The sequence below is a fragment of the Botrytis cinerea genome, chromosome 2 (genome assembly GCF_000143535.2).
Source record: "Botrytis cinerea B05.10 chromosome 2, complete sequence".
In the NCBI taxonomy this organism is placed as follows: domain Eukaryota; kingdom Fungi; phylum Ascomycota; class Leotiomycetes; order Helotiales; family Sclerotiniaceae; genus Botrytis; species Botrytis cinerea.
In genome coordinates, this window is record NC_037311.1 from 244959 (window position 1) to 267303 (window position 22345).

Genomic DNA, 22345 nt, shown 5'->3' on the forward strand with positions numbered 1-22345 from the left:
TTTATGCAATTGGAAGTGTTCAATCGTACCAATGCCAACAGAATTGACGCTCATCTGTCCCAGGAGTGAAGCTTATACCTCAAAGTTGGGATGATTTGGTGGGTCTATGCGCTTTCAGACCTGTTCTCTAGATATAACTTTAAAAACGCATTCTCATCCATCATTTACCCGAATGATACCTGTCTACTAGTTATTTGGCGGCCGCCGGTAAAATACACTCATCCCTGGTGGTAGACAACTCACCCGTGCCTCAAAGATGCATTTTCGTTCTCTGCTTAAGTCGAGGTGCAGAGTCGATCGTCATAATGCAGATTCTCCCCGCACTCCCCCACACTTCGTGTGCGGAACATTCCTCGTGAATTTTAACACGCAATTGTCAAGCGGGAGTTATTTCGGCATATTCTCGATTCTCACCTGCATTACCGGTTATATTTAGGCTAAATGATTCATTCTCCTCAATATCTCCACTGTTGATGAAAACAACCCTCGAAACTGACAACACCAAATCAGGTGATCTGGGAACATATATACTTTCGGTTGTCTCAGCTAGAAGTGAAATGTTGATACTCTAAGCTTTCATTCAGTCTCTTACTTCAATCGATATTGCTGTGTTCATCATGAAGACATCCAGCCTACTGGGGGCCATTGGAATCACTGGTGTTGTTGCAGATAACTTTCCAGACTGTGTGAACGGTCCTGTTAGTACCAAATTCCAGCAAACTTCAGCCTTTGATATGATTTTACTTACAAATGACGAACCAGTTGGCCAATAACACAGTATGCGATACTAGTTCAGACCCATACACAAGAGCTGCAGCTGTAAGTAGGAGTCATGAATGTGTTATAACTCTCATTATATTGACATTTCTTAGCTAATATCATTATTTACCCTTGCCGAGAAAGTCAACAACACGGGGAATACAAGTCCCGGGGTTCCAAGAATAGGGCTTCCATCATACGAATGGTAGGTCTTGTCAATATTTCCTATAACATCCTGCTAAAAGACATTGAAATAGGTGGAATGAAGCACTCCATGGAATTGCTCGTAGTCCTGGGACCACTTTTGCAGCTACGGGTTCCAATTACTCTTACTCGACGTCTTTTCCTCAACCTATTTTGATGGGAGCTACATTCGACGATGAATTAATCCACAAAGTAGCCACTCAGGTCTCTACAGAAGCAAGAGCTTTCAACAATGTTAATAGGTTTGGCCTTAATTTTTGGACTCCCAACATCAACCCTTACAAAGATCCTCGATGGGGCCGTGGCCAAGAAACTCCTGGCGAAGATCCATTCCATACTTCTAGCTATGTCAATGCTCTCATAACTGGACTTCAAGGTGGACTCGATGATCTACCCTACAAAAAAGGAGTAGCAACTTGCAAACATTTTGCAGGTTATGATCTTGAGAATAGTGATGGAGCTATAAGATATGGATTCGATGCTATCATCAAATCTCAGGATCTCAGAGATTATTATCTACCCCCATTTCAACAGTGCGCCAGAGATTCAAATGTTCAGAGCGTTATGTGTAGTTACAATGCAATGAACGGGGTCCCCACATGTGCGGATGATTGGTTGTTGCAAACACTTTTGAGGGAACATTGGGGATGGACGGAAGAGGACCAGTGGGTAACTAGTAAGCCAAACTCTTGTCTCTCATTTATAAAGATCCAGAAATACTAATTTCATCAGGTGACTGCGATGCTGTCAAAAATATCTGGGATTATCACAATTACACATTAACTCCCGAGCAATCCGCCGCAGATGCACTAAATGCAGGGACTGATCTCGATTGCGGTACTTTCTGGCCAACCTACTTAGGATCAGCGTACGATCAAGGCCTCTATGATATATCTACACTTGACAGGTCCCTCGCCCGCCGCTATGCGTCGCTAGTCCGGCTTGGATACTTTGATCCACCATCTGTTCAGCCATATCGTCAACTTAACTGGGATAATGTTTCCACGCCCGCCGCCCAACAACTCGCACTGCAAGCAGCGGAAGATGGAATTGTGCTCCTCAAGAACGATGGAATACTTCCACTGTCATCGAATATCACGAATGTGGCATTGATTGGCCCATTGGCTAATGCTACGAAACAAATGCAGGGAAATTACTACGGCACAGCTCCATATTTGCGTTCTCCATTAATTGCAGCACAAAATGCGGGATTCAAAGTTACGTATGTACAGGGTGCAGATATCGATTCTCAGAACACGACAGACTTTTCAGCAGCTATATCTGCAGCACAAAGCGCTGATCTCGTTATATATGTTGGTGGGATAGATAATTCCATAGAAGCAGAGGAAATAGTATGTACCCCAGGAAATATAGACGGCTTCATTTGACTAAAATTATGAATGATAGGACCGAACATCCATCTCCTGGCCTTCAAGTCAGTTGTCTCTAATAAACCAGCTTGCCAACCTCTCTACTCCCCTCATCATCTCCCAAATGGGCTGCATGATAGACTCCTCCTCCCTCCTCTCAAACACTGGAGTCAATGCACTACTATGGGCCGGCTATCCTGGTCAAGACGGTGGAACCGCTATCTTCAACATCCTCACCGGAAAAACAGCACCAGCAGGTCGTCTACCCATCACCCAATATCCCAGCAACTACGTAAACCAAGTCACCATGACCGATATGAACCTACAACCCAGCAGATTCAACCCCGGAAGAACATACAAATGGTACAACGGCGAACCCGTTTTCGAATACGGTTATGGATTGCAATACACGACCTTTGACGCTAAAATCACCCCTTCCTCACCTAACAATACATTTGAAATTTCCGAATTACTCGCAAACGCATCGAATTATAAAGATTTAACACCCTTCGTAAAAATTCCCATCACGGTCTCTAACACCGGTACCACAACATCAGATTACGTGGCTCTTTTCTTCCTGAGTGGAACCTTCGGACCAGCACCACATCCTAAGAAATCCCTGGTTGCATATACGAGACTTCATGATATTACAGGAGGAGCAAATGCAACTGCAGAGGTGAGCTTGAATCTGGCAAGCTTGGCAAGAGGAAATTGGAATGGAGATTTGATTCTGTATCCGGGGGATTATAAAGTCGTGGTTGATATCGATGGCAAGGATGAGTGGAGTTTCACCTTGACAGGGGAAGAGGCACTTTTGGATAGTTGGCCTGAGAAGAGCGAAAGTATGAAGGTGCAAGAGATGAGTGCTAGGTTAGAATTATGATATTCTACGAAGATGGTAGAAGGATGCAAAGTGTGTCAATTGCATAGTATTTAGATGCTTAGGGCATCTACACAACCACGTTATGAGCCTACGATAGAGAGGTAAAGACCTTTGAGATTATGAGACAACAACGTTTTCCTCATAGTTTGAACTACATGCTGATTTTAACGAATTACATAATTTTCACAATGGCAGAATATGAAAAATGGATTCTCACACAATATGTCTTTGCCCAAAAAATCGTTTCTCTGTATATCTGAAACTTCCGTGAATAAATATTTTACAAAAGTATACACAAGCACTAAAGCATATATCCATATCATGCATAAGCTAAAATTTCCGTGTCCTTCCGCGTGTATACAGGCACTACGGACCCTCTCTTAAATGTACAGTTCCTTGAAATCGGCAAACAAGCCCTAACGCCATATCCATAATCGTATATCATAAGAATCATAATCGAAGCAATCCACTGCTTCTCGTGACTTCTACCTGAGAGCCCCCACCCTCAACCACTCAATCCACTTTTACTTAACCAGAAGCACAAGCAGTAGGAGGGCAATATCCATGATTACAAGAAAAGCTGCAAAGACCTAAATAACTATCATCCTCACCAGGCAATGGTCTTCCGGGCGGGCTATCGGCTGGGGGTGCTTGGATAGGTGTATCTGCATAACTTGTACATGTGCATGGACCTGGAGGACAATAAGAATACATGCAACTGAATTCACACAGACCAAGATAATTTCCGGGGCCAGTTCCTTGAACACAATATTTAGTTCCAGTTGGAGCTGATGGTGGTGCGCTTGTCTTCGTTGTGGTGGTGGAGGTGGAAATGGTAGAGGTTACAATCGTCGTGGGGGCTGGTGGAGGAGCGGGAGATGAGATGGGAGAGCCGTCCTTGTTATAAGTACAAGCTGTAGGAGGACAATAACCGTGGTTGCAAGTGAAATCGCACAAACCAGAGTAGGCTGAAGGGTCTTCACCTGCAAGAGGATAGCCAGGTGTGTTGGTTACTGGAGGAGCGGCAATTCCAGTTGCGGCGTAGCTGGTGCATTTACATGGAGATGGGCAGTAACCGAAATTGCATGAGAATTGGCACAAGCCGATAAAGTTCTCAGCTCCAATCCCCGCAACGCATGTACCGGATGGTACAGATGAGGTCGTGGAAGTTGTGCTACTTTGTCTATGTTAGATATTGAGGTTTGACTGGGGAATTAATAAAAGAAAGTAACTTACGTAGTTGTGACAGGCTTAGTAGTGGTAGGTGGTGTCGTAACTGGTGGTGTCGTGACTGGTGGTGTTGTAGTCGGGGGCTTGGTTGTAGTGGGTGGAGCAGGAGTTCCTCCTCCAGGTGGTGTCGTTGTTGGCCTGATGAAAGCAGTAGGCAATGATGGTGTTGCGCTACATGTACTAACATGAAGACCAGCTGTCAAAGACGCCAAGCCATCGTGAAGAAGTGGGCCAGATGCACTATCTGGTACAGTTCCAACATATGCGTTGAAGTTATAAATACCACAAATGCAAACGTCTGTGACGTCATGACGACTAACAGATTCCAACACAATCTCAGTGCCACGTTGAAGGAAGAATTGCTGCTTGCCAACTCGCATGTCTACTTGGTATGCTGAAGCTCCAGCTGGTGCATTGAACTGTTGAACATTATCTCCGGACATAACCGTAACAATTCCTGGCTCTGTAAGCATAGCAACGACAAACACCGAGTCTTGCATGTCTTCCCAGCCATTTGGTCGACCCTGAAAGTAGTTTCCACTGCCATTATTAGCGGGTACCATCGTGGTATCTGTAGCATCGCAATCAAGAGTTCGTAGATTGGGTCGATACCAATAAACAAGTTGATCAGAGGTGATATACTTGTTTGGCGAAGAATCACCCGCGTGGTATGCAGCGATATATGGCTTAGCCATATCTAACCAACCATCATGAGGCCTTCGCATGTTAGTATTTATTCGTCTCGAAACAGGAAGATGTACTTACATATCATTGACCCATTTAGAGTTTCCGTCATCGAAATGCAACGAATCCAAAGGACCAATATAGTGGGACTCGCCGTAGTCATTCCAAGTTACAATCTCGATAAATTGTGGTCCGAGAGTCAAAATTTCGTTCCAACGGTTGAACCATAATAGATCGGATGGGAAAATCCAGTTCTTGCTGTATGGCACTTCCTTTAAAGCTGTTAGTATCCTGCTTAGATTGGTCAATTGGGGAGACTCACTGGTCCGAAATGAGTGCTGAACCAAGGAGAAACCGCTGGCAATAACGTTAACTTTTATCTCTCTCAATCAGACTGTGTATACATACGTGCGATATAGGGCTTTCCAGCGAGTGCTTGGATATAAGCCGCATCACCGGCTTCAACGGTGACGTTATGATCAGGAGTAGGTGCCTTGTTATTTCCATCATTGGGCCATCCCTAAAGAAGATTAGATTTGCTTTGAATGGAGAAGAATGGGTACTCACCAGCCAATTTAAAGCGCCGTCAATAGTCCCGAAGTTTGTTCCCATCTCTGGATGAAAGTTGGGAGCGAAGAAAATTGGAATACCCGCTCCAGCTCGTAGTGCGGCGATATCAAGCTGATCACCAGCAAATGAGGAAGCAAAGGCTTTGCCCTCAAAGTAAAGTTGCGCAGGTAGAGCTGCATATTTTGCAATCATTTGTCCAATCTGCGTTGCCTGACTTGATGGATTCCACCAGTTGAAGTCAAAGGAAATAAAAACTTTCATCCCATTGTTTGCGGCAGATTGGTATGCAAAGGCAAGTTGAGTATCCGTATATGGGTCAACTCCAATATTGAGAGCAAAGGCATCGATACCGAGTGCCTTGGCACGCTGCATATCCGAGTCATAATCTTGAGGACCTACACGCTCACCTACAATACCAATCTGAATCATATATTAGCAAGCCAACTAGATAAGAGATGCTGCCCAACCAAGAAGGAGTCTCGAAGAGAACTTTAAAATCTACATACCATAAAGTGACAGAAGACAAGTCTGCCATTAGAAGGCTCCTTTGGCTGGAGAGAGCATGCATTGTGGGATGTTGGAGCTGCAATAGCAAAAGTTGCGGCGAATATCAGCAGAATCGTCTTCCAGAAAGGATTGGCCGAGACCATCGTGTGTCTCAGTACCGCTAAGTATTCTAAGTAAAGTTATGAAAAGTCGCGATTTGGTGTATGGCTTTGGTTGTTGGGAAGGTATACTACGGGTGGAATGGATGTATAATCGAATACTAAGAAGGACAGAAACAGCTCCTTTTGTAATTCAGATGTTTTCTCACATAATGACTGTAATATACGCGAACCAACATTGTAACTCCTCGGTGATTGTAGAGGTGGCCACGAGAGCACAGAAAATTATTCACTTTGATATTGAATCGCCACACTAAAGGTAGACATATCAGACGCTCCACCATCATTAGGTGAACTGATATGGTCATGAATTCTATGTAGCGCCGTGAATAACCAAATGAATAACTTACAGCACGCGACTTCCTTTATTTTGCCATATAATACGGTGCTAAATAGCAAAAATGAAAGACTACATCGTATTCTTGGCGTTTTAGTCGATTTTAAGGTTTGTAATATTCAAACGCGCGTTTCCAGCACAGAGGTCTAGAATGCCACGGACTTCGAAAAAGAGCAGATGTTCCATGAAATCGTAATAAGTGAGAATTTATGGACTGGAAGACAGAAGATGTATCATGTGTAACTATCTCGAGCACTCAATGATACGGCTAGTACAGAACTTGAGGTGGCTTTAAACTTTTTCTGTTAGCTAAGCGGCCGGAGAATTTTGTACATGAGGTCCCAGTCTCACGGGAATATAACCTAATAGCCACACCGTCAGTTTGACGATATCAACATTAACCTTTGCACCCACATAAAAATAAGGGTGCACCTGCATAGAAGCTGTTACATCGAACACGCTCATTACACATTCCAATCCGAAATATTGTGGCTTTTTTGTATGGCCATAGATCGCCCTTGGCGAGATTCCCGCTTAGGAACGCGCCATCGAGATTGTGGAGTATGAAACATAGTGTTTATACGGGGAAATCATTCACAATACAATGTGATAGCTTCTCGAGTCGTATCCCTCGATAGATGTCGCCGGCAAGGTCATCGGGCTCAAGCAAGTCATCGAGGTGATGTTTTGACAAGAGAATGATGTCTCTGATGATCACAAGCTCAATTTTGACGGGCCGATTTAAGGTTTGAATTAGACTTCGGCAATACTTCAAACTGAGAAGATCGGATACGTCATAGAATATCGAATCGTATTTAAATCACGGTGGCTGCATCGAGTGTACTACAGTTCGACGACAAGCACACAAAATACCGCTGATGAAGCTTGGTTCGCTGTGTTTGTCGGGAGGCAGTGAAAAGCATGACATCCGGACCGGCGGATTAAAAGTTCCGAGAAGACGCATAGACCATTTGGTGCTTATCGTGCTTGATCACGTGTAGGTGTGATATCTTGTGATCTGTAGGTACTTCTTCACTCTAGTCGTGGTCTCACTTCGAATAGGTACACTTTTACGAGTATTAGAAGCCTGGTCTGCTTTCTCTATCAAACACTAGATTACAACTAGGTACCCGAGGTATCTCAAGTTGTTCTATTTGTTCTCAGTGGACCAGCCCCAGTCACGTGTGAGAGCGTGATGACCCTGGGCAGGAACGTGCATGGTAAGATGATCCATGGTTTTGGTACTAGCGTGCTGCTCCGCCTGATACAACTTCACGTCAAGATAAGCTTGGCGAATCCCAATGTAGTAGGATCTCATGCTGGATTCAAGAATACGAGTGCCGATCACTGTAGGAGCATAAGATTTAGCCACGTACGGTTGCATATATCAGCTACATGAGGACATTGATCCAAGCAACTTCCATATCAAGTGGTTGAAGTCTGCTTTGGATTGATTGTAATTCGGGCAGCAAAAGCTACGGCTTAAATATCCGTCTTGGCTTTACTGAGCCTCATTTGACTTGTTGTCGCTTAAGGATTGAACGACGTCATTTTGAGGCAATGCGTTGAACTTGGTATGTCGTGAAGATGGAGATCACTGTCAATATATAAGACATATAAAGTTGTTTGAAAGGGGTTGTATTTTACCAGCAACATTATCTACGATGTATTCATACCTACCATTTATAACCGCACTTCTTTTGCCTTTCATCTCTGCTCAATCTGATTCTACAGCTAGCAACGGTAGTGGACCGGGCCCTTCACAAAATGCAACCTACTTCGAACAATACAATCAACAGCCCAACGCTACTGGCAGTGGCCATTTAGTTGGTGCCAATACATCCGAGATCCCCATGACCCTATCATTTGTCAACTGGGATACACGAATTAACGTTACCGAAGTTCCTTGGACTGGCAATCAAACTGTGACGAACACGGTGATATCACTCAGTGCCTCAGATAGTGATTTCGCCGCCAATTCCTCATGGGAAACTTGCGTGGTTCTCTTCACAAATGTACCCAGGAATGTAACGGTGAAAGGTCAAGATGATACCGGGGACTGTACAGCTTTGTATTCAGACGATTGCATAAGCAATTTTACAGTTGCATATCAGAACGCGAGAGCATCTGCGACTTCAAGAAATTCTACTGGTGCTTGTGGGGGTATGCTGTTCAATGATATACCAACTCAATGTGCAGGATCAATACTTCATGGGTCTATTGCTCAAAGTATGTCTCACTCCCATCCTCGAATTATTGAAGAACGCAGCTAATCTTGTACAGACATCACATCGAACCAAACCGATGGGTCAGCATGGATGTATGAATCCAGCGATCTCCACGATTCGACAAACTTGACATTCTACGAAGAGGCAGTTACGAGAATATGGCCAATTATGTTGATTCAAAGTCCAAGCGCCGATTTCAATGGAGGGGCGGGGTTCACAAATGCTGAACTAAGTTGTCTGAGAGCGCAGAATTTTACTAGTGGGAGCAAGGAGGTTGATAGTGTTCCTGGAGCCGGAAACAGATTGGTTCTTGGTGGATGGGCATTATTGCTCGTGACGGGTGCTATGGGGTTTTTGATGTAATCAGTAATGTATCATGAAGTAAATCCTAATAATCATCAAGTTCTATAAATCGACTCAGCACAGACTGGATCGGCTTTGAAAAAGAGTGGGTCAATCCTAATTTGATTCCCGCCACAAACATAGTTTCAGGCGAGAAATATCATCTAACGTACACGACATTCACTCAAGGGTGTCTTTTTAGTATATTCTACAATCTCCCCGCATAGTGACAAAGACAACAAATAAATAATATAGATGGAGCAATGGTAGTACTTACCTTAAGAATAGATTCACGTCAATGATGTCTCTGGCACCGACAAAAATCAGGACAATTCCTAGCTCATAGTTTCCCCCTAGGTTTGAACCAACCAAAATTGCAAGAAAAATATTAATAAAGGCACATACATCATTTAAACTCCAGTTAAGGGTGCCTAGACCGTTAGAATCAAAGATAATAGCCGTCATATTTCAATCCCCGATGCGTTTGTTGACTTCGTCTATCATTCAATCGATTTCATTTTTGGTGGAAGAAAAAAAAATGAAATTGGAGAAATTATTTGTTGCTTCCTATCGAACATCACCTTTTTATTTTTTTAGGTGATGAATCGAAAGTTCAGTTATCTTTGATTCTACTAGACAGCAAAAAAAACATCCAGGGAATGATCAATATAGAAAAGATTGCGACATTATTGTCTAGCTAAGTATATTGAAGAAAGAAAAAATCTAACCCTAATAAAACAGATAATGCCACGCAAGAAATCCCACAACATGAATTTTGTAACAATCGTAATGACTGTCTACTATCATAAATCCGAGAAACAAAATTAAGCACATAAACTTTCAATAGCAAAATCTGGATACCAAAATGAAACCCAGACTGAGGAAAACTAGCTTGGACTTCAACTACATAAAGCCAACATAAAAAGGTCTAAAGAAAATTCAGGGCATAAAAAGAATTGAAAATCGACAGAGGTAATAATCGCTTGAGAATCATGAAGCAAAATGAGAAATTTCAAACTGGTTTCCCAAGCCGCAAAGAATCATCCGGTAAATACTAGTATTGGCATCACAGACGGCTTGTGCTTCGCCCACATTTTCCTGGCAGAATACAGTCGACTTTCCCGGACAGAAGAAATCGCCCACAGCCGATCGATCGCCCTTATAGTAGCAACAAGCTCTTGGGCTCTTGGAAGGAAGGGTAAAGCTTCCTCCAGGATACGGGATAGGACTTGGAAGAGGATCACCACTTGTGATATTTTGGTCCTGAACAGAAACGAATCCACTGGTTTGGCACAAGTCCACATGACTTAAATTGATATCTACCAATTTGTTGACGTACATGTACCACAGGTTTCCGGTAGATTTCTTGTTCTCGTCTGCTTTATGCCAGAAATTCATTTGAAACATGTTGATTGGGAGCTGGCAGAAGGATACTGCCTGATGATAAGTCCTAAATTTTTGCTAGACAATGGTCCAGAAGATAAAGTTACATTTGCAATTAGGGACCCAGTTGATGTTGAATTAGGAGTGTTGGAAGTTGAAATTAATGTGTGTGGAATAGAAGAGCTTGACAAGTTCAGGACTGATCCTGTGGCTATTGGAAGTATACCAGAAGTAGTTACTCTAGATAATGACGAATATAATTCTGTGCTTTTAGAGAGTGTGCGGATTGATTCTGGTGGAGATGGCAATTGTGTAATGCTAATTGAACTATTGAACGTTTGCTGACTTCCGGTTGTAAATATGCCTGTACTAGATTGAGCTGCCGACAGGGACGATTCCAATGAAAAATAAGAACTGTAATCCGGACTTGTCAGTGTAACTGCAAAATTTTCTGCAAGTTCTGATTGTATTGAAGCTTAGATGTCACTAAAGTTGGTGGGAATTGAGTGTATATCCCAACTCGCTGTTTCTTTTGAATTTTCCTAAGTAATTGTGTCAATGCTGGCCTTATACAGCTAAATAAGGCAAATTACTCATATGTCCTAAAATTTACACTTGTTTTACTTTTGTATCTTTTGGATTTCATGTCAGATTTTATAATAAAACCTATCATAGATTTATAATGGAAAAGCAAACTCTGCAGTAGAATGGGTGGAATAGACGGAACCATATATTCTATGACAGGAAAGTAGATTCTACAATATGATCTTGACAAAAGTATAATCTAGCCTTAAATGACTAGAACATATCCATTTGAATACAGAATCTTTTACAAAATCTATGGGGTATGGGAAAAGATTATCTTCCAGTATTAGGGCATGAGAGTAGTTTGCCGTACCAAATAAGTCCACCCAATACCGCATTTATCCCGTCCAGCCAACTACAGTACTGCTGGCTAAAACGTGCCCTAATCACGATTGTGTACTCAGAGTTGGGAGTAAATTCGCCAGAACACGCATCACTCCTTCCACGATTATGAATAGAAAGCTCTTTTCGCACATTTGAGGTTTCATATTCAAGTATATGAAAGAGACCTTAAACTTGTTTTTCGATCACATTACTGAATGTGCATGTTATGACTAGATGTAAATAAATAGAATAAATCAGTGTCTTGACAACTAACGGTTAGCCCAAACCGGCAATGACAATCACATATTTGCCCTAAATATCACATAGTTTGCTTGCGGGCTTCGGTTCTTATCGAATACTCATTTCAGGGTCTGACCTCACTGACTTGGACTCACATATCATGCAACTTGAATTTTCTTTAATTACTTCAAGTAAAGCCGCTGAAAGTCCTTGACATAAAATAAAAACTGCACAGAGACTCAAATGCCAGTAATCCGCCATAAAATGCAAGGCTATAATCCTCCGTCCTCCGAGCTCCGCCACCTCTCACTTAGCTCTCGCTCTGAACTCAACATAAGGACCATCCTTCATACTTGTAAAACTATCTTTGAGTTGGTATTCTTCTTTCCTCCGTCTGCTGACTTCCATTTCTTCACTCCCTTCTCCGACGGTATATCCCTCTGCTATCCTCATCTCATACATGAATACTACTCTGGCCAAACTAGTCATGAGCTCAACATATGCTACGCCCTTTCCAATACATCCTCTAGGACCGATGCTGAAAGGACAGAAAGCACTTTGAGCGAGTGCTACCGAATCTTTTGTGACCTGCGGCGAAGAGGACGGAATCCAACGTTCGGGGAGAAATGTAAAAGGAGATGGGTAGTAGGCTGGGTTGTGATGAATGGTGTAGTGAGGAGTTCCAACTACATAGCCGGCTGGAATATGCAGACCATCAATATCGATACCGCCTGGGAGAACTTCACGGGGAAGAATGCCACCGACGGGTGGTGAGAGCCGCATTGATTCATCTACGACTGCTCGAAGGTAAGCGCAACTATTGAGTGTGGGACTTGAATGAATTTCTTCGACATCAGAGAAGGTGGACATAATTTCTTTCGTAAGAATCTCTAGCTTATCGGGATTGTGCACCAAGTAGAAGAAAGCAGCAGAGAGAGCCGTGGAAGTGGTATCAGATCCAGCAATAATGAGCAAATTGCTCTCGCCCCAGAGTTCTGGTGTCGTGAACCCTTGTCCTGTCTCTGCATCACGAGCATTGAGGAGATAGTAGAAGAAATCCTTTCGGTCGGTATCAAGTCCGATCTTGGTTCTTTCGGCGGCTTGAGCTCTACTGTAGGCCATATACTTCATTCTTTGAGCATAAATCTTTCGGAAGAGAATCTTGCTCAAGCCAATGGTCTTGATAATCGGATATGTACCAGTCTAATAAGTTAGTAGTGTGCTTAGAGACATAAATTTGGTACTTACAATCAAGTGAGTGTGAGCAGCGTTTCCAATAAGATCAATCACGTGACGATTCGAAGCATTTTCCAACATCTCGAATGCTTTACCGAAACAAAGATCACCCATAACATCAAAAGTTAAGTAGTTACACCAATCAGACATGTTTTGAGCAACACTCCATCCACCAGTCGACTTCTCTGCTGATGCTTTTGGTTGACCCAGATTGTTACAGAAAGTTCTGACATTGCCTAAAATGTACTTCTCCATTGTCTTGATGGCATTGTCTGAGAATGCATGAGACAAAACTCTTCGTTTTCTTGCATGACTGGCTTTATCGATGCTGCTGTGAGTGTTGAAAGTATCCTTCGTTGGAGGAAATACCGAGTAGAATTGAGACTTCTTTACATTTGACTTGTGGCCATAGATAGTTTTCAAAGCCGTGTTGGAATTGATTGAAAGACTATCAGGTCCATATCGAAACACCGGACCTAAAAAATTAGCATCATTCAGCTCTCTCTACGAATGAAACTATTTACCATATTTCTCATGGCACCTGTAGAACTCGAGATGCCTGTCGCCTTTCCATGCGTGGTATACTGAGTACCAATCCGTAATCTTAGCTAAGAATGGACCAGGATATTTTGCGAGGGGATGAAATGTCAGACGATAAATTGTGATAGTGGTGAGCTACGATGCGGTCAGCTTGAATTACTTGCATCATGCAAGGGCAACTTACGTATACTGCGGTAATAGTTGTTGCGAAAACTAGAGCCCGAAGGGTTCCGCTTAGGATAAAAGACGTCGATGGTAGTTCGACCATAGCTGCGAAAGTATGATGATGTACAGAGTAACGACTCTCAGAGTTGTGGAAATCGCAACTTAAGTATTTAACTCACATGCAGCTATGGCAATGCTTTCGTTATAGATCACGAGATGTGCTCAATTGGATTAAGTGTATTCACTGTCTTGATCTCATGCATTCATCAACTATGATTCTGCGCACGATTGATGCTCAGTGATTGTGAAGAATCAAGAAAAAGCCATGAAGTAGTCATGAAGAAAGAAACATTATGAGGTGTTCGAATTGACATTAGAAGGTAACACAATAATCGACACTGCACGGAACCTTCCCGGCTGAGGTACGACTAATGTATGGTTCACCCGTGATTTCTCTTGGGCTGTCCGACGATAGCCGAGAAACACATCGAAGGATCTAACAAAGAGACATGAAACTACTGCACCTACACTTTAGGAACACGGATTCCTCCCGCACATTGAAATTTGATGTCGTAATTGCACAGTACAAAGCCGAAGGAAACCTTGAACTACCGTAAAAGGAGCAGGTGCGGAGACGTTTTGCGTATTGGTAATGTGCGTATTGGTAATGTGCGTATTAGTGATAAAGAGACGCTAGTCTCATTGTAGTTGCTTTCACGAGAATCCATTCGCCGACAAACCTTCGAAAAACACAATTCAGCCTCAAGCAAGAAAAACTATGCAAGAGATTGGAAATTGCTGAATGAAGTGTGGAACAAAATTGTTGTGGGGAAAATTGACGAAGATATTTTCTCTGCGGGCGAACCAGGTTAGTTAGCGGCAATTCCTTTCCTTGTTGTGGAGAGCGGACATCCTCCACAAAAGTGTAATTGCTACCCCATGGGAAATTCACATCAAGATAATTTCCTATCTAAAAACAAGTGCGACAGCCCTAGGATAAATCCGAGAAGGATTCAGCAACGATATAAAAATGTCAAAGCGACCCCAACATATATTACAAAGTTGCGCTCGCTCCTCCAACTCTCTCCTCCAACTCTTTCCCATACCTCGGTAACGCCCCTTCATTTCGATCGATCTGAGAATTCTCCAGAAAACCACAGCATATGTTTCAAAACGTGTCAAAATCCATTAGAACACAACAAATACAAAAGAAACATTTTGTTGCACGTCTGCGACAGCTGTCAAATACCTAAAAGTGGATTTTAGTGGGCGGGGTTGTTGTTTGTTGCACATCTATGACAGCTGTCAGACGTGTCAAAATGTAGAGTGGGGTTCTGTAGGTGGTGATTGAAGCTATCCAAAAATTTGGTATTTCCGCAAAAATTATTTAAATTTCGCACCCAAGCAAGGAGAGTTCTAATTGCCAATCATAGTAAGGAGGCTATCATTGTATTCTCAAAGTTCCATTTCATACCGTAGCAACGGTGTCTAATCTATCCCAATATTTCCAAACCCTGAACACCTCATCAATCATCCATCGTCTTTATTTCCTTATGGTAAACAGTAACCACCATCACAAATGATATCAGTTCCAGTGCAGTAGCTTGAGGCATCACTGGCAAGGAAAAGAAATGCGCCCTTCAACTCATGCGACTCTCCTTCTCTGCCCATAGGAATCTTATCTTTCCAAGTAGCCTTGGTCTCAGGCGGACAAAATTCAGAGATCTCCGTCGCAATATAACCAGGGGAGACGGTGTTGGAGCGCGCAAATCCCACCCATTCTACTGCGAGAGATTTACCTGTGATTGAGTTAGCATTCCGTGGACAGAAAAATGAGGTGTGTACGAACATAAATGGATGACACCGGCCTTTGCAGCATTGTATGCAGCTTGCAACTGTGGAATATTGACAATGTGCCCACTCATACTTGCGGTTGCTACAAAGCTTCCATACTTAAATCCTTCCAACTTCTTTCCGTCAAGAGTGGTGCCCTCCTTCTTCTGTCTGCGCCAATGTTGACCTGCAGCACGGGCACAATAAAATGTTCCATCCAAATCTGTTGTTACAACCTTCTTGTAATGATCGAGTTCTCCGTCAAGGGCAGGACCTTGGATCCATGGAATTCCAGAGTTTGCGATGAAGATGTCGAGACGCCCATTGAGATCAGTTACGGCGGTGTTGACAGCCTGCTCCACGGCTTCGTACGAGGTAACATTGACTTGGTATGCTTTACCTATTTGATCGTATGGCGGTTAACAATAGTCGCTACATGACTCTGGCTGATTCCAGTAAGTAAGAGTACTTACAAGTGACACCATATTCCTTTTCAATTTTCTCCGCCTCTTGGATAGCCTTCTTGTTGCTATTGTACCAGATAGCGACATTAGCTCCAGCTTCGGCGAGCGCATGCGCGACAGCGAGTCCGATACCCGCTCCTGCACCAGATACGATGGCAGTTCGTCCTTTCAGCGAAAACATGGGCAGTACCTTGGATGTATAGGTGGGAGCCTCAGTGAGGTTGTGCTTGAACTTTCCGTCATTCATTGCTTCGCCGGCCATTATTGCGATTTGATATGTTTGAAATGTGAGAGGAAATGATGTGTACTGAGGAGGAGTAGAGTTGATGAGATGAACTTGTGTTTTGAGAGCAAACAAAGGTGGCAGATACGGAAGTAGATATGGAGGATGCTATTCACATGCGTGGATGGTGGGGTCGCACAGTAGACATGTCGTACCAGCATGTGCCATCTTAGCAAGGAAGATTGTCAGGGCATGGGTGGAGCGATCGTGCGAAATGTATGCATTGTAAGGTGTGTAGACCAATTATCATGCAGCTGAAAGTGGGAGGAGGGGTAGTAAATGCCGCATTTGTCCGTCACAGTACACTAGTAGACAGTAGTTGATACATCCTGCTATTCTGCAAGGTGTCTTCATCGAAAAGAGCTTTTGCGGATGACCTCCATATGGAGATCCCGCCGACAGAGGTAGTTGAAAGAGAAATATTGATGTCATGTTTGTTATTAAGGAAAATGATGGGAATTCTTCGGAGTTGATTACCCCTGAGGCTAACCCCACATTGCCGCTACTAACTATATCTCATCTTTAAGTTTAGCATCATTTCGTGATCAATGCATTCAATTCTCCGCACTTTATCATTTCTTCGTTTCGCGAACAAATCCGGTTATCATTTTGTCTCTAGGTCCGGAAGAGGCAGGTATGAAGAGATTTTTCGCATCACACTAATGGTCTCAAGGTCTCACAATGTGCTTCCGAAATCCAGTGATTGCAGCCAGAAAACGAGATAGGCATTAATTAAATGAATTGTGCCGGTAAATAGGGAAGCTAGCGAGTGGGATGCATTAGACAGGCTTCTGGTTGCACTAGGGAACAGAACATGCAAGCGAAATTTTGTAAAAGCTAGATAGCTTATCGATCAAAGATCACAAAGCATCTCTTGATACCTGCTGAAAACCCCAAAGTATTTAAGATGGATGGATGATATCAAAAAGGGATGGGCAATACTCACAATGCAGAATGAGAGCAAGTGGAAGAAAGAATAAAAGGTAGCATGGATAGTACATGCAACTAAACTTATAGTTTTGCTGCCGCATTAGTACCAACTGTTGAAAAGTACTTTCCGAAGAAATCTTACGGAGATCGGCAAGGCTTAGCTCAGAAGTCTGCGGCACAGTCAATCTACAATGCTCTCTCAGGATTTAGTCTGACCGGTGGTCTGATATCCCTATAGAAGGTCTAGTATCTCTTCTTATAGCTACACTGCACTCGATAACTGCAAGAAACGACGCATGGAGCCACATTGCAGTGCTTTTCTTCGCGTCGTTAGCATCCGTTAAAAAAACCACAAAATGTACACAAAAAAAGGTTTCCACGAGACGATAAATGATGCTACCAGGCTTTGGTCCCAGAAAACAGTGCTGGTAACGCGAACTGGTATAATAAGATCGTGGTGGAGAATATTCATCACAACCCCATCCTCACAAAAAATGTGATTCGTTCACTCTTCCCACAACAAGTGAGGCTAAAAGCCTAGAAGCCATTCATTCCACGTGCTTGGGTTACTTACTATACTCACTGTAAGCGATCAATGGCGAGTCTAGGATCCACTGACGATTAACTTTTAGGCAAGATTGCCGACACACAAAGGTCTCCATGATAGAGAATCAATCTCTTTTCCGCCTACCAATTCCCACGGAGAGAACCTGTTCTAGTAAAGTTCGAGCAACACTCGAAACATTGCCTAACACAAGAAGAGCTAGATAGAATAGCTGTAAGATCAAGTCAGGGATTTACATACACAGATTCTGCACCCTAGAAAGCAGAAATTCCATTGAAACTTGTAATCATTGAAACCAAAATGAACACGCAATTATGAGTCTCTCTTGACTGCGGTTATCTCTCCCCAAAATTTCCAGATCTAGTGATGTAACAAGACTCTCCCTAATTCCTACATCATCAACCAAATTCCCTCTCCCTCACACATCTTCTCAACACATTCACATATCACGAATAAATAATCAGTCGATACTTCTAGATCCCGCTGTCGACTAAAATCTAGAATATGACCCACACCCACACCCCCACCTGCCCCGCGACCCCACACCCTTGAAACCACACCAGACTTACTCAAACGAGAAGCTCCGACGCCGCCCCAGGCCGCTCCGCCCTACAATGAGCTTTCCGAGGACTCATTTGCTCCGCCCCGAATAGCCACGTCATATCCGAATGCGATACACCGCTCGAAAGAAACTGTTTTCGATATTACGGCCCGAATACATTCGTGGAATCCCGCATAGCGTTCGTTTGTTTCGTAATCCATGACCTTTTTGGCTCCCGTGTCCTCTGATATGCCTCATTTCTATGTTTTGAATCCCTGAACATTTTGTCTTCTTTCGCTCAGATTATCTGAACAACTCTTTGTCTACTATTGAGAAGGATGGCACCCTCATGAAGCATTCGAGTGACTGATCATGAGGTATTTTGCCCATGAGATTGTACAACAATCCATCCTGATCACCGTTCAATCCACGCTGAACATCCTCCTTTCGGATGTACATAGTACTTCATCTCTGTATGCAAAATCCTGGAATCTGATATACCTTCTACACCCATCTCCCGATACTTCAATTCGACTTCCAAAGCCTGTGCAAATAAGTACAGTGGAACGGTCACAACGTGGCCTCGATCGGTGAAGCAATGCAACACGATAGTGCTTGATGGAACTCTAAACCCGTTTTGTGGTCACATGAGAAGTCGAAACTATAGCGAAGTCCTGTGATCTCATCTGTTACCCTTACAACGAAGTCGTTTGCTCACGTCTTGCACTGGATTTGAAGTAAGTGACATAGCTACTTCGGCATTCCCAAGCCGACTGTCAATTCAATCCAGGTTACAAACCAATTCCTTGCACAGAAGTTGAAGAACGCCTTATGAGAAAACTAAGTGCCCGATCAAAATATCCGTCCACGACAATGAACTCTCTGCCATAATTTTGGCTGCGAGGGTTGTAAATACTCTTGAAGACAACGGATAGTGGGACATTGAATTTAGGCACTTTTTATGGCAACCCACCTCTTGAAAAGGGTCAACATTCGGTTGAGCTACAATCGATAAAAATGGGTGACTTTGAGTCTTGCTTAGCTCATTTTGCTCAGCACTTTCTCAGGCGTGAGATTTTTAGATAGAAAGTGCTAAGTCACGGAATAAAGACTTGTAAGGAGAAGCAAGCTCATTGAATTGCTGTCTTCCAACAAACATCGAACAATGTGATTTTGGTGATGTGTAGCAGTGATAACCATGACCTCATTTCTAAACTAGAAACAAATCTCCAAACAACATGCGCACAATATTATTGAATAATCATCTGTTCTGCAGACATACCGTCATCTCCTAGCACTTTAGCCTTCTGCAAAGTAGTCACAGTCTTCTGAATGACTGCTACATCTACGTTCTTTGTGGCACTTGCAAATCTGACAGTTTTCAACCATTCCTTTGCATCCTCCTCGCTATAGTCCAACGAAGTGCTGATATATTTCACCGCCTCGGCCTGGTTCTTCTCGAAATATCTCACTCCCTTGTCGATTTTCTCAAACAAATCGTCCAACCTCTTATCTTCCTTGTTTTGAAGGACTTTTGTGCTGGCAACAATTTTCCAACTGCTCCATGGTGTATATATTTCCCCAATACGCTTAATCTCTCCATTATCATAGTATCGTTTGGAGGTAAAATGTTCCCACATGAAGAAATCCACTGTACTATCGTTCACACCATTGCGCAATTTCTCGAAAGTCTGTAGAGGAACGACCTCGAATGGTCCCTCTGACGATTGGTTTTCATTGAGCCAGCCCTGCTCATCTGCCAAAACGAATCCCATCACATAGCTCCCACTGCCAATTCTTGAAACCCCAATTTTGCCGTTCTTTAGATGTGCGATGCTGTTTAGCGGTCTGTTTGCGCCGGTAGAGATTGCCCAGCCTATTTTTGTTCAATCAATCTGCTACTATCACACTTGGAACAAATGTGCCCGAGGAAGGGAAAGACGTACACAATGGCGTTTCAACATAAGTCCCGACAATTCTATATCCTCCATCTCCTTCCACATCAGATTTCCCCAATCCAGCTACCCAACCTTCAGTGAGACCAATACCTACATCGATTTCTCCCGAACGTATAGATGTAATCATATGCCCAGTGCCAGATGGGAATGGGATCAATTCGGCTTCAAGACCGAAATGCTTTTGCGCAAAGTAAAGAGGGGTAGAGAAGTGCTCAGGGACGTATCCAATCTTGAGTGGGGTTTGAGTCGCAGACATGATTGGGAGCTAATATTGGTCGCAAGTTTATCGAAGTATAATAAGTATTTCTTGATGAAGCCTCGATTAATACGTGGCTATGTAGTGAAGTGATAGAGAATAGTAAATGGACTCAAAGCGGATTTTGAACGGGTATTCACCGGCATGGCGGGGTAGGTTATAGTGATCATTGCGACGCTAAGAGTTTCGGGGCTCAATTTTAGCTTCATCTTTCAGCCACACCGCCACACCTCCAGACCGCCACAACTTCCCATTGTCTCCGGGGATCCCAACCATCTTCGACCTATATCTTATCTCACCCCCACGATTCAATCCAACAACCCAAGCAATAAAATATGGCTTCAGCTACTGCACAGCGTCGTCTTCTCCAGGAATATCGCGCCCTTACAAATAATCCACCAGACGGTATTACCGCAGGTCCGGTGACAGAAGATGACTTACTTTGCTGGGAGGCTTTAATAGAAGGACCGGAGGGTACGCCATTCGAAGGGGGAGTATTCGCTGCTGAGTTGCAGTTTCCCAAAGACTATCCACTTTCACCGCCGAGTATGAGATTTCTTGGAGAAGTTTGGCACCCCAATGGTTGGTTCTTCTTCTCTTTTTCTGTACCCCGACATTAACGATGTGGAACACATCGTAGCTTAGAGTGTGCAATGCTAATCCGTGCTATTACTAGTCTACCCAAGCGGTCTTGTTTGCATATCTATTCTCCACCCGGCTGGAGACGACCCAAATCACTATGAACATGCATCGGAGCGATGGTCACCTATCCAAAGTGTCGAGAAAATATTAATAAGTGTAATGAGTATGTTGGCGGAACCAAATGACGAGAGTCCGGCAAACGTAGAAGCTGCCAAGCAATGGAGAGAGCATAGGGCAGAATATGAGCAGAAGGTCCGCGACGGATGTAGGAGAATGCTTGGATTGTAAGGCTTTCTGTGGATGAGGTCTTGAATTCTGTATTCATTGATTCGAGAGAGGCTGTGGTATATATACTGGCCCATGTAATGATTCCCAGGTCACTTCGGGGAGAAGCTTTACTTCCTGATGCCACTCTCACAGCCGCATGGCTTGTAATATGAGACTAGAGCCGATCCACATATACGGAATACTCAACAAGAAAAGGGAGTTTTGCAAGTGTATCGAATTAAATATCGTTCGGAACTAGGTGACAGGACATGAATACGGGGTGTACAGCATGGACATATGAACGTCATATAGATTAATTAGCAACATTTATATGGACTTGACAAATATTCTACACATCCAAATGTTCAGAAGTTTCAAGGTGAAGACAATGTGCAGGCTATTACAGAAGTTCTCCATTAAGACCTGCGTGAGTATGAGCATGCTGATTTTAGCTGTTACCATTGCCTATTTTGAAAATTCGTTCCCCTTCGCTAGGTCTTGTGTTTCGAAGGGCGAACAGCCTCAAAAAACGACTACGAGAAGATGACTAGATGCAAGTCAGTGTCGAAAATGCAGTCAGGTGGGTCAGAGATAAGATAACCACTAACTAGCTAGCTATACAACGACACTTGCTAATTCAAAAGCAGAGATGCAAGGCGCAGACTGAATTGAAGGAAAATCAAGAGTGGTCGAGTTAGATCCCAGAGGAAGGGGCGCCAGAATTGTTCTGTAAGCCTGCAACTTAGAATGTGACTTGATTAGGTCCAATAAAATCCAGCTTATGTCTGGACTTGTGGCCGGATAAAATCAATCACGCCTCTACAAAGTATGTGGTAGGAGTCTATGGAGCTGATATTCTAG

At 43.3% G+C, this 22345-nt stretch overlaps 8 protein-coding genes across 9 annotated transcripts; 3 read left to right on the top strand and 5 right to left on the bottom strand.

Annotated features, from left to right (window-relative positions):
* The first annotated feature begins 394 nt into the window (after positions 1-394).
* BCIN_02g00420 (hypothetical protein) lies at positions 395-3434 on the top strand. The gene is made up of 6 exons (XM_024691044.1): positions 395-698; positions 763-819; positions 873-964; positions 1017-1639; positions 1696-2315; positions 2371-3434. The coding sequence occupies exons 1-6, from the start codon at positions 618-620 to the stop codon at positions 3214-3216; spliced, it is 2319 nt and encodes a 772-aa protein (XP_024546814.1). The 5' UTR covers positions 395-617; the 3' UTR covers positions 3217-3434.
* Positions 3435-3445: 11 nt separating this feature from the next.
* Positions 3446-6647, bottom strand: BCIN_02g00430 (hypothetical protein). 2 transcript variants are annotated; one of them, XM_024691045.1, is made up of 7 exons: positions 6207-6647; positions 5698-6120; positions 5539-5650; positions 5453-5487; positions 5212-5402; positions 4453-5163; positions 3446-4393 (listed from the first exon to the last, which is right to left on the bottom strand). In XM_024691045.1, exons 1-7 carry the CDS (start codon positions 6348-6350, stop codon positions 3745-3747), a joined length of 2265 nt encoding a protein of 754 aa, XP_024546815.1. In that variant the 5' UTR covers positions 6351-6647; the 3' UTR covers positions 3446-3744. The 2 variants fall into 2 exon arrangements, with proteins under 2 accessions (XP_024546815.1, XP_024546816.1); XM_024691046.1 differs by having other exon boundaries at positions 3581-4390.
* A 1416-nt stretch (positions 6648-8063) lies between these two features.
* BCIN_02g00440 (hypothetical protein) lies at positions 8064-9446 on the top strand. Its single transcript, XM_024691047.1, has 2 exons — positions 8064-8931; positions 8986-9446. Exons 1-2 carry the CDS (start codon positions 8367-8369, stop codon positions 9291-9293), a joined length of 873 nt encoding a protein of 290 aa, XP_024546817.1. The 5' UTR covers positions 8064-8366; the 3' UTR covers positions 9294-9446.
* A 632-nt stretch (positions 9447-10078) lies between these two features.
* Positions 10079-10723, bottom strand: BCIN_02g00450 (hypothetical protein). Its single transcript, XM_001555818.2, has one exon. The coding sequence runs from the start codon at positions 10677-10679 to the stop codon at positions 10263-10265; it is 417 nt and encodes a 138-aa protein (XP_001555868.1). The 5' UTR covers positions 10680-10723; the 3' UTR covers positions 10079-10262.
* A 994-nt stretch (positions 10724-11717) lies between these two features.
* On the bottom strand, positions 11718-14132 carry BCIN_02g00460 (hypothetical protein). The gene is made up of 4 exons (XM_001555819.2): positions 13765-14132; positions 13565-13715; positions 13053-13516; positions 11718-13007 (listed from the first exon to the last, which is right to left on the bottom strand). The coding sequence occupies exons 1-4, from the start codon at positions 13846-13848 to the stop codon at positions 12111-12113; spliced, it is 1596 nt and encodes a 531-aa protein (XP_001555869.1). The 5' UTR covers positions 13849-14132; the 3' UTR covers positions 11718-12110.
* A 644-nt stretch (positions 14133-14776) lies between these two features.
* On the bottom strand, positions 14777-16790 carry BCIN_02g00470 (hypothetical protein). Its single transcript, XM_001555820.2, has 3 exons — positions 16052-16790; positions 15595-15978; positions 14777-15544 (listed from the first exon to the last, which is right to left on the bottom strand). The coding sequence occupies exons 1-3, from the start codon at positions 16302-16304 to the stop codon at positions 15297-15299; spliced, it is 885 nt and encodes a 294-aa protein (XP_001555870.1). The 5' UTR covers positions 16305-16790; the 3' UTR covers positions 14777-15296.
* A 2506-nt stretch (positions 16791-19296) lies between these two features.
* Positions 19297-20724, bottom strand: BCIN_02g00480 (hypothetical protein). The gene is made up of 2 exons (XM_001555821.2): positions 20308-20724; positions 19297-20237 (listed from the first exon to the last, which is right to left on the bottom strand). Exons 1-2 carry the CDS (start codon positions 20573-20575, stop codon positions 19612-19614), a joined length of 894 nt encoding a protein of 297 aa, XP_001555871.2. The 5' UTR covers positions 20576-20724; the 3' UTR covers positions 19297-19611.
* A 106-nt stretch (positions 20725-20830) lies between these two features.
* On the top strand, positions 20831-21900 carry BCIN_02g00490 (hypothetical protein). Its single transcript, XM_001555822.2, has 2 exons — positions 20831-21157; positions 21252-21900. The coding sequence occupies exons 1-2, from the start codon at positions 20911-20913 to the stop codon at positions 21503-21505; spliced, it is 501 nt and encodes a 166-aa protein (XP_001555872.1). The 5' UTR covers positions 20831-20910; the 3' UTR covers positions 21506-21900.
* Positions 21901-22345: the final 445 nt, after the last annotated feature.